Raw genomic sequence first — 12,912 nt, 5'->3', positions numbered from 1 at the left:
ACCAATTTTATTATATATGTAATAGTTACTGACTTTTAATTATTTAATATATATTTATTATTTCATAATATGTAAGAACATATAATACATAAAATAATTTTTATATATAATTTTTATCCCGCGTAAGGTGAGGTTCTTAATCTAGTACACTTGGTATATTTGATGCCCATGATTTAGTAGTCATCATGACGAACCAAACAAATTGCAAAAACTGCAAAATAAAAGTAACTTTACTAATCAGGGGATTCGGATAATAAATGTACATTTAAGTCAAATGTAACGCATATCAAAATCATGATAATGTTTATTAAAATACACCGGTGCAATTAATCTATTTACGTGTTCTTCCGAAGACTTCATAAACGGCGCTGTTATCCGTCGTTTTCATACTTTAATCAAAGTATCACGTTCTTCTCTTCTGTTCAAGATTATATATATGCTAATAATTAAGTTGATGATTAATCAACATTACAAGCTATAAAACATTATTTAGTTTTTTTTTGTCTCTATATATATGTATTCCTCATTTCCCACAAAAGAATCGCTGCTTTAACTACCACATCCACAGGAAACAAAGATGAACAGAGCCGGCGGCGGCGGAGATGTGGTAGAAACGGTGGTTAAGAGTCTTGGCAGAGGGTTCGATATAACGGCGGATTTCCGGTTAAAATACTGCAAAGACGGAGACGGCGGTGATGACAGGTTGGTTGTCCTCGACGAAACTCAAAACAGAGAACTGCATGTTCCTGGCTTCCGAGCTATTCAGAATGTCTCCGCCGATATTAACTGCGACAAAGGAGAACGTACTCGGTTTCGTTCGGACATTCTTGACTTCAACAAGGTCCTCCTCAATTAAATCATTTTTACTATTAGTTTATAGCATAGATGTTTTATACGTGTGTGTGTTCTGTTTTGCAAAACAGATGTCGGAATATTTTAATAAGAGGTCATCGGTGACCGGAAAAATACCGTCGGGGAATTTCAACGCGACGTTCGGGTTTCAAAGCGGGTCATGGGCCACTGACGCCGCAAATGTCAAATCTTTAGGTCTCAACGCGTCTATCATAACGCTATTTAATCTACACATCCACAATCCCAATCGTTTGCGTCTGACTGATCGCGTTCGAAACGCTGTTCCGTCTTCCTGGGACCCGCAGTTACTAGCCAGGTATTATAACTCGTTTTTTTCTTTCTTTCTAATCTTTCATTTAATGAATTACTTGTGTGGCATTACATTACAGTATAATCATCAAAGTTTTTTTTCAAATTTTCCAATTCTTTGACTAATTCTATGTTATCATTTAATAATGTGGAATATTTCTGTATTTCTCCAATATTTTTTTCTACTTAACTACTAAAATCAATCGCAACGATTTCAACTATGAACGTACCAAAAAATCAGGAATAAACTTGATTTTCTAGACACTTTTTAATTGAACCGGAGTTGGAAAAATAATATAAACTTAGAATAACTGTAAACCGAAGAACTGAATGTTATTTGCAAAGACTTTGAAACAATAATGTAAACTATAGCCACCAAACTTGATTTTATAGTCTTATTATATAACACGTAATATTTTGTCAATATTATCGTAATATAAAAATAAACATTTTAAATGGACAGGTTTATAGAGAAATATGGAACACACGTAATAACTGGGGTAAGCGTAGGAGGACAAGATGTTGTTGTTGTGAGACAAGACAAGTCTTCCGATCTCGACACTGACCTCCTCCGTCACCATCTCTACGATCTCGGCGACCAATTGTTCACCGGAACTTGTCTTCTTTCTTCACACCGGCCTAATAAGGCCAATCACCACTCACAGTTCCAGCCCAAGGTCAGCTCAGTTTAACTTAAGCTGATAAAACCAACTTAAGCACAACATATTTCATTTGTGTTCACAACTAGAGTTCAATGTTGCAGTTTCCGGAGGCGTTCAATGTATTTGATGACAAACAAACCGTTGCTTTCAATAATTTTTCGATAAACTCCAAAGATGTAAGTTTCATATAATCTAAAACAACAAATTGTATAATGTAACATTCTCATCACTAGAAAAACAATTTACATTTTCAGGGGATAACGGTTATATGCGCGAAAAGAGGAGGTGATGGACGAGCAAAGAGCCATAGCGAATGGCTAATAACAGTCCCGGACAAGCCAGACGCGATCAATTTCAACTTTATTCCGATCACATCACTACTCAAAGACGTTCCTGGCTGTGGTCTTCTATCTCATGCCATGTCTCTCTACCTCAGATGTAATTTCTTTCACTTATCTACTCTAATCTTAGTAGTTGACTATTGAAGGGAGTAGTATGGTCAATGATTGAAGGTGTTAAATTTGGTAATTTTGACAGACAAGCCGCCGTTGATGGACGTACAGTACTTTTTGGAGTTTTCTGGGCCTAGAACGTGGGCTCCGATTCATAACGACCTTCCGTTTGGAGCAGCGCCAAATATGGCTTCGGCGTATCCGTCGCTTCACATCAACTTCTTAGGTCCAAAACTATACGTTAACACCACTCCTGTACGTTTAGCAAATCTATAATTCTTGCTTGCATTTTTTTTATTTTCTTCGCTGTCACTTACACGTACATGTAAAAGTATTACGTTTTACTAAGTTTTGAGTTTTTAAAATCTTTTCGGTTTTAGGTGACTAGTGAGAAGAACCCAGTCACAGGAATGCGATTTTTCCTCGAAGGCAAGAAATGCAATAGGTAAAAGTCTACCAAAGCAAGATATTTGTTATAACTTATAAGAACTAACTATAACTTCTTAGCTATTAAAAAACAGAGCTAGCCAGTTAGGCATGAAAAGAATATGGCTCAAAGCTAAACATAAGTTTGGCGGAGGAGGGACTAACATAACACTTTGCTAGCTAAGGAAATATGGCTTAATAGTCTAGAATGAAAAGAAAAAACTATATAGGCAAATTTCTTAGATAGTATAAAAAATTTATAACAAAAATAGCATACAAAAAAATCAGTTAAAGGATAACCTTAAATTAATCCAAACCTCAAACCATTATTTTAAGCTCACCCTTTAAATAATAAATTCTATCATTAAACTCAAACACAAATATAACTTTTTTTTTTTTTTTTTTTGGTCGAACACAAATATAACTTTTTAACTTTTAATTATTGTTATTTAAAGAATTGTTCAATTGTGTGCTATTTCTAGATAAAAAAGTTTTAGTGTTGTCTTATATATGATACTTCTCTTTCATAATTTGTGTACAAATGCGGTTTTAATAAAGTTTATCTATATACGTAGCTATAAATGTAACACAATAATAATGAATTTTCTGTACATCAGGCTGGCTATACACCTGCAACACCTAGAGAACACGAGGACAACGGTTAATGAAAAGATCACCGACGATCACATATGGAGAGGCTCCGACGAAATCTCCGACAGCAACCGGTACTTCGAACCTTTAAACGGTAAAAAGTTCTCACACGTGTGTACAGCTCCAGTGAAGTACGACCCAAACTGGATCACAACAACAACAACAACCAGCAAAAACTCAAACAACGTCGCTTACATAGTCACCGGAGCACAGCTAGAAGTGAAGAAACACGGCTCAAAATCCGTTCTCCATCTCCGTCTCCGTTTCACAGGAGTCTCTGATCACAAAGTCGCTCAGAAGGAATGGGTCCATGGACCAGGGACTTCGAAAAAATCGGGTATCTTCTCAACAATGAGCTTACCGTTGACTAGTGGGAGTGTTCATCATAATATGGTTGATAACAAGGACAAAAACGAGGTCGTTTTGGATTCCGGTGTCTTCCCCAGAGGACCTCCTGTGCCGGCGAATAACAAGATTGTGAAGTTCGTGGATCTTTCGCAGTTATGTAGAGGACCTCAACATAGTCCTGGTCATTGGTTAGTCACTGGAGCTAGGCTTTACTTGGAAAAAGGGAAACTTAACTTGCACGTCAAGTTTGGTCTACTACATCGCCAACGCTTTCTTGCCTCTTCTTGAAAAAAAATAGCATTATTTTTTTTTGTATACAGTGACTTTTTTTATTATTTCTTCCTAAATTGCGACATATAAATGGAGATTTCTTGATTTATTCAGAGATAAAGTTCACGATTGAAAAATAACAAAATTGGTCAAATATGGGAACATAAGAACTTCCACAGCAAAAATGAGACAAGTTCTTGGCTCAAATCTGATCATGCAGAATCAGAGTAGCATCTCAGCGATCTGAACAGCATTTAGAGCAGCGCCTATTTGATCTCCACAAACAAATATGTCCAGCCTGAAAAATTCACAAAAGTTATTATAAGCCATTATTAACCAAATGAAAAAAAAACACATTTGGTTGTCCAAATTCAAGACACAAGAGAGTGTGTGAAACTTTTTACTTACCCGAAATTTCCATCTTGAGACACATCTCGCCTGATCCTACCAACCGCAACATCGTCTTTGTTAGAGACAGAGTAGGGAAGGTGTTTGAAGAGCGGTCGTCTATAATATAAACTCCAGGTGCTTTCTTCAACAGCTCCCTTGCTGTGTTCTGTTATAATACACAACATCATAAGATTCTTTTTTGTCGCTCAAGAAGAATCACAACTGCCTCAAGAACTATCCAAGCCTACTAACACTGATTACATCTATTTCTAGGGGTACATTCATTAGGAAACTTAAAGCAACCCATTCTTCAAGAACTACTAATAAATATTTAGTAGAAAATGTGTATTATTATAATTATTACCTCATCGAGAGGATTCTCAAACTGGAGATTCACACTCTCTGCATGAGCACGCATTGGCGGAACACGTATACACGTCGCTGTTACTTTCACTTCTGTGTCATTCTGCGAAGACCAAGAAAGGGTAAAGGGCCTCTCTCTTTAACACAACCAAACATTTGAACAAAAAAGATACACAGTGAAAAGAACACAAAGTAAACACTCACCCAGATCTTCCTCGTCGCCATTGTCGCCGCCGGGAGAAGTGAGAGTGGGTTAGGAGGCGGCGACGATAGACAAACGGTAGTGACTTTATAAGAACTTCAAAAACCAAAACAATACGCTTTTTAAATCGACGAATTTAAGAACGACATGCGTTTTGCACCTTAAAACAATAAACAGCAGGTTGTTTGAAAGTGGTAATCAAAAGCGATCCTTCACTGGAGATTTGAGTATATATTTGCACAACTTTCTCATGTGTTTCATTGCTTCTCTAAAGAAAGTTTTGTTAATAGTCATTACAGAATAAGAACAACTAAATGGTACAGAGATTAATAATAAGGATTAATGCAGTGTTTAGTGTCACAGTAGTCAAACATTATTAATTTATTATTGTTTGTTCTTAACATTTATGTAGACGTCTGAGGAAGAACATCTTGGATTAGTGTGAGCTTAGCTTGGCCACCATATTCTTCCGGCAAGGCATCTACTCCGATCTCTTCCTTGAACTTTCTCTCTTCTTCTTCGTCCGTTACTATCACAATCTGTAAAAGTGCAAACCAAAAACCAATGCTCTTGAGGTTTGCTCAAGAACCTGTGGAGAGAGAGAGGTAGATCATGAGAAGTTTAAAGAACATACTTTTTCCTGAGTAGCTTTCTCTAGAAAACGGCAGATGAATCTCCAAACGGTCAAGAAGAATCCAGGCATATGCAAGATGTAGCATTTTGCAAGGCGTTCGGGGTAGTAAGACTGGAGAAACATGTTCAAAAGATTAAAAGAAGATGAGACATGTTCTGTGGTTGTGAAATAATATATGCATTGGCGTTCGGTTGATTCAGATTTTTGAATTTTTGAGACATTTCAGTCAGGTAACTTTCCGGCCGGGTTTAATTCAATTTCATCGGGTTTTGGTTTCCGGTTTTGGTTTGGATTATAATCAATGTCTAAAAGCGCCCATAAATCTTAAAAAACTAATAAAATTAACAAAAAAATATTCAAAATCTATAAGTTATTCAAAATTCTAATACAAAACTATTTAAACTACCTTAACTAACTAAAAATATGCGAAAAACACAAATTACAAAAATCTCTAAAATACTATAAAATATCTAAATTATCTTAACTTGATATGTTTAAAGATTTTATCTAATTCCGGATTTTCGGATCCTAGTTTGGATTGTACCTGAACCCGAACGTACCTCCCCGGGTATTTCTTTATAACAGTTTGGTTTCGGTTCGGGTAAGGTTTAAAACGCCTAGGCATATGAAGCACATTATTGAGAGAGATAAAGAGGATGATATGCTTACTTGTAAGAATTGAAAGCCGGTGATAAATCCACGAGCATCAAGATTCTTGTATGTAATGTTTGACAGATCAATAACGGCTACTAACTTCTCATCTCCTACTTCTTTGCCTTTGATGCCACTGAAACCATATGAAACAAAAAAAAAAAGTGTATAATACAGTCTAGTAACCTGAATACTAGCGTTTTGAAATGTTTTGGGTTTCAGTGATGTATAAAATACCTTGCTATTGTTTTGTCTAGCACATGAACAACAAACTCTGCAACACCACCAAACACATGAAAGATTAGTCCATTGATACTTATATTCTCAAGAATCTACTAAAAAACCACACATAATATGGACTCAGCAACTTTACACTATTTGCATCTGTAGTCAAGTGGATCACATGGATTTAAATGGAACTAACATGAAAGCTTACATTGAAGTTTCCAAACAGAATACTTATATACTCAATGACCAGTTTATTTTCAGTGAAAGTCAAAGTCTTAATAGAGTGAGATGTAATTACTCTTGAAGGTAACTGGATCCTTGGCAGGGAAATGCTTGGAGACCTGACAAATTACCAAAGGTTGTCCAGATTTGGTAAGACCCTGAAGATAGATCCTTTTGAATTCCAATTCATCCTTCACTTCTGAGTCTGGGATCCCATTTGGAGGGACCATGGAGGCTCTCCATTTTTGCCAATCCACAAACATCTTTGCTGCCTTGTCTGGATTCATTGACCTTGCAACCAAGAACCTCATCAATGTCGGCACTTCATATCCCTTCAGAGGAAACAACAAAAACCACAACAGAGATAAACTAATCAGACACAGACAGAGTTTTAACATAGTAGAACCAAAAGATACAACTTGTAAAGCGTATCTGATTTGATTTACCTCTGTGGAAGAAGAGAGTTTCTCGACCGATTTTCTCAACTGGGTCAAAGCAAGTTCTTGGCTTTCCTCCATAATCTTTAGCTCTCAGGTCCTCAGAACTCAAAAGGCTTGCGAAGAGATTGGAGAGAGGGAGAGATAGAGTCTTTGATGTACACTTTGCGCACAGATAATAAAGTAAGTTGAAGAAAGTAAAGAGTCCAGAAACAGTCGAATGGATTGTGTACTTGTGTCTTTACGTTACGGTAGCAAAATTAGACAGGTGGATGTTGAAACTCTTGTCTCTCTTTTGACTTTTGTTTTTATTACCTCATGACTACTAAATACCTTATCTTACAATGTGTAATAGTGTTGCTCAAAAAAAAAAAACAATGTGTTTTAGTTGCTACTTCTGGAAAGTTTAAAAAGGTTGCGACTTTATAAGAACTTCAAAACCAAAAACAGCAAGAATGTTTTTTAAAGTGGGAAGCAAAACAGTTCGTTTACCAGATTTGAGTATATTAGCACAACTTTCTCACGTGTTTCATTGCTTCTCTAACGAAAGTTTTGTTATAGTCATTACATAATATAAACCAATAAAGCAGTACAGTAACTGATCGTTAAGAGTTAAACATTATCATTGTTTGTAGTTAACATTTGGGGAGCTGTCTGAGGAAGAAGAACATCTTGGATTAGTGTGAGCTTAGCTCTACCACCATATTCTTCCGGCAATGCATCTAGTTCGATCTCCTCCTTGAACTTTCTCTCTTCTTCTCCCTCCGTTACTATCACAATCTATACAACGACAAAAACAAAGACTAATGTTCTTGAGATTTGCTCAAGAACCTGTGGAGGTACTATTACACCACGAGAGTATTAAAGATCTCAAACCTTTTCCTTAGTTGCTTTGTCTAGAAAACGGCAAACAAATCTCCAAACGGTCAAGAAGAATCCAGGCATGTGCAAGATGTAGCATTTTGCTAGGCGTTCCGGGTAGTAAGACTAGAGAAACATTTTCAATTTTAAAAAAATAAATATATGAGACTCTTTTTGTGTTGATGTGTAATCTACATTATTGAGAGAGATAAAGAGATGTTTACTTGTAAGAATTGAAAGCCAGTGATTAGTCCACGAGCATCAAGGTTCTTGTATGTAATGTTTGAAAGATCGATAACGGCTACTAACTTCTCATCCCCTACTTCTTTGCCTTTGATGCCACTGAAATTACAAAAAGTGTGTAATACAATCAAGAAACATGAATGTTAGCGTTTTGAAATGTTTTGGTTCCAGTGATGTCTACACACCTTGCTATTGTTTTGTCTAGCACATGAACAACAAACTCTGCAACACCAAACACATGAAAAATTAGTCCATATATACCTTTTTTTTTTGTTTTATTGAACATCGTCAGCCCATAGAGTCTAATCTCAATGCTCCACTAAAAGAAAATACATAATATTGACTAAAAAGCTTTAAACTTCCCATCTGTAGTCAACTGGATCACAGGGATGAAAATGAAACTACTCAATAACAAAAGAACATGAAAGCTTACGTGGAGGATCACAAACAGAACATGTATCTACTAAATGAACAGTTTACATTTAGTGAAAGTCAAAAGTCTTGAATAGAGTGAGAGATGATTACTCTTGAAGATAACTTGATCCTTAGCAGGGAAATGCTTAGAGGTTATGACAAGAACCATAGGGTGTCCTGATTTGGTTGGACCCTGAAGACAGACCTTTCTGAAATCCAGTTCATCCTTCACTTCTGAGTCTGTGATCCCATTTGGAGGAACCAAGGATGCTCTCCATTTCTGCCAATCCACAAACATCTTTGCTGCCTTGTGTGGATTCATTGATCTTGCAACCAAGAACCTCATCAATGTGGGTGCTTCATATCCCTTCAAAGGAAACAACATGACAAAAACAACACAGGAATCAGATTTTCTGATGTGAATGCCTTTTACTAAACTTCCTCTACTGTTAAGGTTTACCTCTGTGGAAGAAGAGAGTTTCTCGACCGATTTTCTCAACTGGGTCAAGGCAAGTTCTTCTTGGCTTTCCTCCATTATCTTTGGCTCTGAGCTCCTCAGAACTGGAAAAGGCTTGCGAAGAGATGATAGAGAGTGAGAGAAAGAGAGAGTCTTTGATGTTGATGTACACACTGCCAAAAAAAACTTTCTAAAAAAAAAAAAAAAAAAAAAACAGATTATAATGAATGAGAGAAAGCTAGATATGTGGCCCGTACACATGCACACGCAAAAGTCGGTTTAAAAAAAGTAAAAGAGCTTTGATGATATTGACGTTGACAGAAACCCGGAAACCATCAAAAAGTCCAGAAAAAGATAAAATGATTTGGTACTTTGTGTCTTAACGGCACCAAAAATAGACAGGTGGATGTTGAAACTCTCGTCATCTCTTTGACTTCTGTTATTAATTACCTCATCACTACACAGCTGTGAGGATATCCCATGATTTTACTACTACTGCTACTACTCCATCAGTTTCGATTTAATTATCGTTTTGGATAAAAATTTTCGTTTCAAAATAAGTATCGTTTTATAGTTTCAATGCAAAATTTATTATTAAGATTCTCTACTTTATTTTTCTATTGGTTGAAATGTGGTTAAGTGTATAAGTAATTGTGTTTTTTTAAAAAAAATATACAAAATCATATGTTTTATTAATCTGTGTGCATAAAACTAGAACAATAATTAAAATGAAATGGAGGGAGTACTAAATACCGAATCTCACAAATTGGGATCTCTCAATTAGATGTGTTTAGTTGCTTCTTATGGAAGGTTAAAGTAGTTGAAAAGTTGTAATAACAAAAGTTCTGTTCTAATCATGAAAGCGCCAAGATTTATGGTGTTAAATGCTCCCAAAAGAAATAAAGAGCGAAGCATTAGTGTTTGGTGTTAGCATTCATGGAGCAGCCAGAGGAAGAAGAACATCTTGGAATGCTGTTAGCTTAGCTCGTCCACCATATTCTTCAGGCAAGGCATCTAGTCCTACTTCCTCTTCTAGTCTTTGCTGTTCTTCAGCATCCGTTACTATTACAATCTAGTCAATGAAAGGTAATGTGTTTGAGATTTGCTTAAGAACCTGTCGAGATAGATAGATAGATACATCACGAGAATATTAAAGATCAAACCTTCTCTTTAGTTGCTTTGTCTAGAAAACGGCAGACAAATCTCCAAAGTGTCACGAAAATTCCAGGCATATGCAAGATGTAGCATTTTGAGAGGCGTTCCGGGTAGTAAGCCTGTAGATTAGTTTATTATATAAACTTGCAAAGAAGTGATCTGCGTTTTCTAGAAGAAAAAAGAGGAGATGATTTGATTACTTGTAAGATTTGAAAGCCGGTTATAGTTCCACGAGCGTCAAGGTTCTTGTATGTAATGTTTTGCAGATCAATAAGGCATGCCACCTTTTCATCTCCTACTTCTTTTCCTTGGATGGCACTGTACCAAAGAGCCTTGTCAGGTAAACGAAATCAAAAGGATATATGCTTTATAGTTTTGGTTTCAACCTTGCAATAGATTTGTCTAGCACATGAACAAGGAACTCTGCAACACAAAAGAATCTTGAGAACAATCAAGATTTGGAACAAGTGATAGGTTATAGAAGTTGGTGATTACTTTTGAAAGGAAGTTGATCCTTGGACGGAAAATGCTTGGAGACCTTGCAAACTACCAGAGGTTGTCCTGATTTGGTTGGACCCTGAAGAAACATCTTTCTTGTTTCCAGTTCATCCTTCACTTCTGAATCTGGGATGCATCCGGGGGGAGGTATCATGGAGGCTCTCCACTTTTGCCAGTCTACAAACATCTTTGCTGCCTTGTTTGGGTTCATTGATCTTGCAATCAGGAACCTCATCAATGTCGGTTTCTCATATCCCTTTCAGAGTAAACAACAAAACAACCGGTGGATCAGATTTTCTGATTTTTGAATGCTTTCTACTAAACTTTTTGCAATGCAAAGGTTTCTGATGTGAACCATTAGGGAGACAGTGAGACAAGACACACGCCCTAAGAGTGTAGACCAGAAAGCTCATGGAAACAAATCTCAGAGCTTTCTCAACTTCTAAACTACATATTGTCAGTGAAACCAACCTTAAGAAGATAACCAAACGGCCAAAAGATTCAACTTCGTAATATGAAACTAAAGCATTTACTTTGATTTACCTCTGTGGAAGCAGAGAGTTTCTCGACTGATTTTCTTAACTGGGTCAAGGCAAGTTCTTCTTGGCTTTCCTCCATGATCTCTGCCTCTCAAATCCTCAAAACTCAAAAAAGCTTGCGCACAGGGGAGAAAATGGCGAGATAAAGAGAGAGACTTCGTGAAAAAGGTCAACTGAAGAAAGTAACAGGAGGACAAACACCAGAAACAGAACAGACAAATGATTGACAGCTGGAAGTTGAAGCTCGTATTTTAAGCATTACAAGTACAAACTCAGCTGTGATGATGATTCCATGACTTTGCTCCTACGTTTAACTTTCCAGATCTTAAGGATTACTTAATGTAAGTTTGAATTTGTCTTCTAGTCTATTTTCAAACGAACCATGTGAAGAATGCTCATTAGTTAAATCATTACGGATTTGATACGTTGCAAGAGATTTTAGCTAATTATTAGTTCACTCCTTTAAAATAATACTTAGCAACCACATGCATAATCACACATGTAGAACGGTTGAACTAATAATATATAATCTGAAATAAATATCTACAATTTTAAAATAGTTAGATTTGTAAACATACACATTTTTGTGTTATAAGACTACAAGCAATGGAGGTGTTGAAACTTTAATTCAACAGTTTAATACTTAAAATGCATGTGTTGAAAGGAGAGTTGAATCATAGGTGGATTAATCATAGTTGAATATTTTCAACTAGTTGAATCGAACATGGGTGGAGAGAGAGAGTCCACATGTCATATTATTATTAGAGTTAAAAATTGAAATTTGAGGAAGAAAGAGAATGAAATAATTTATTTTGTTTTTTCCACCTCCATTATTTGATATCATTTATTTCATAGTAAATTAATTTTTATATTTATATTTTAATCATAAAATTTCATCATTTTTCATACTCTATTAATAGAAATTTGTTTCATTTTATTTGGACATATATTTATAAATAGAGATTAATCTCATTCATTTGGTGTTTTAAAACTTTTTTTGTTAAATAAATTCCAATAACATTTTTTTAACAATTTTAATTTTGTATTGTATAAAAATAGTTAAGAATATGAATATAAATATGAAATAAATTAAAAGTATTTAAAACTATGTAACTTTTGTTATAAACTTAATTATAATCAATGATATTATTTTAAATGTTATTTATTATTTTAAAATATAAATATTAAAATATTTTAAAATATTTCAAGTTTAATATTATAATATATTATTAACAATAAAAAAAGATAAAAATATGAAATAAAAATAGTGGGGTAGGGTGTTGAATTTTATTAAACAAAACCATTGTAGGTAGAAAAAATTAGATGGTTGTTGAATTATGATGTGGAAGAAAGAAAAGATGATATGAAATGTAAAAAGTGTAGTTTAGGATGTTGAAAAATTCTGACCATTGTACATAGTCTTAGACCAAGTGCAATGGCGTGTTGAAAAAATTAATTCAACAGTTGACCAAATGCAGTGGTGTGTTTAATCAAACGTTTAAAATGATTTGGCACACAACTAGCTGAAAAAATTAAACCCGTTGAGAGGGAGAGAGACAGTCTGATGTGGCATAGTTCCATTGGCCAAAGAGAAAGTGGTTCTGCCGACTTTTCTTTGATTGGCTGTGTTTTAGTTTTTTTTTTTTTC

General features: G+C 35.3%; 4 protein-coding genes and 1 long non-coding RNA gene across 5 annotated transcripts; 1 reads left to right on the top strand and 4 right to left on the bottom strand.

Annotated features, from left to right (window-relative positions):
- Positions 1–577: 577 nt before the first annotated feature.
- On the top strand, positions 578–4,077 carry LOC106307756 (MACPF domain-containing protein At1g14780-like). Its single transcript, XM_013744801.1, has 8 exons — positions 578–841; positions 924–1,168; positions 1,625–1,838; positions 1,925–1,999; positions 2,078–2,261; positions 2,361–2,530; positions 2,656–2,720; positions 3,319–4,077. Exons 1-8 carry the CDS (start codon positions 578–580, stop codon positions 3,986–3,988), a joined length of 1,887 nt encoding a protein of 628 aa, XP_013600255.1. The 3' UTR covers positions 3,989–4,077.
- A 393-nt stretch (positions 4,078–4,470) lies between these two features.
- LOC106311500 lies at positions 4,471–4,994 on the bottom strand. The gene is made up of 3 exons (XR_001264035.1): positions 4,928–4,994; positions 4,725–4,826; positions 4,471–4,526 (listed from the first exon to the last, which is right to left on the bottom strand). It is a non-coding gene; the product is annotated as an uncharacterized LOC106311500 (long non-coding RNA).
- Positions 4,995–5,251: 257 nt separating this feature from the next.
- LOC106308175 (CRAL-TRIO domain-containing protein YKL091C-like) lies at positions 5,252–7,310 on the bottom strand. Its single transcript, XM_013745310.1, has 6 exons — positions 7,107–7,310; positions 6,737–6,992; positions 6,448–6,484; positions 6,229–6,346; positions 5,560–5,670; positions 5,252–5,464 (listed from the first exon to the last, which is right to left on the bottom strand). The coding sequence occupies exons 1-6, from the start codon at positions 7,176–7,178 to the stop codon at positions 5,330–5,332; spliced, it is 729 nt and encodes a 242-aa protein (XP_013600764.1). The 5' UTR covers positions 7,179–7,310; the 3' UTR covers positions 5,252–5,329.
- A 293-nt stretch (positions 7,311–7,603) lies between these two features.
- On the bottom strand, positions 7,604–9,247 carry LOC106308174 (CRAL-TRIO domain-containing protein YKL091C-like). The gene is made up of 6 exons (XM_013745308.1): positions 9,076–9,247; positions 8,727–8,982; positions 8,387–8,423; positions 8,183–8,300; positions 7,974–8,084; positions 7,604–7,877 (listed from the first exon to the last, which is right to left on the bottom strand). The coding sequence occupies exons 1-6, from the start codon at positions 9,148–9,150 to the stop codon at positions 7,710–7,712; spliced, it is 765 nt and encodes a 254-aa protein (XP_013600762.1). The 5' UTR covers positions 9,151–9,247; the 3' UTR covers positions 7,604–7,709.
- Positions 9,248–9,814: 567 nt separating this feature from the next.
- LOC106310842 (CRAL-TRIO domain-containing protein YKL091C-like) lies at positions 9,815–11,553 on the bottom strand. The gene is made up of 6 exons (XM_013748066.1): positions 11,269–11,553; positions 10,723–10,981; positions 10,614–10,650; positions 10,428–10,545; positions 10,236–10,346; positions 9,815–10,144 (listed from the first exon to the last, which is right to left on the bottom strand). Exons 1-6 carry the CDS (start codon positions 11,341–11,343, stop codon positions 10,007–10,009), a joined length of 738 nt encoding a protein of 245 aa, XP_013603520.1. The 5' UTR covers positions 11,344–11,553; the 3' UTR covers positions 9,815–10,006.
- Between the last annotated feature and the right edge of the window lie 1,359 nt (positions 11,554–12,912).

The sequence above is a fragment of the Brassica oleracea genome, chromosome C8 (genome assembly GCF_000695525.1).
Source record: "Brassica oleracea var. oleracea cultivar TO1000 chromosome C8, BOL, whole genome shotgun sequence".
Classification (NCBI taxonomy): Eukaryota; Viridiplantae; Streptophyta; class Magnoliopsida; order Brassicales; family Brassicaceae; genus Brassica; species Brassica oleracea.
This window is presented reverse-complemented; position numbering and strand designations above follow the sequence as displayed.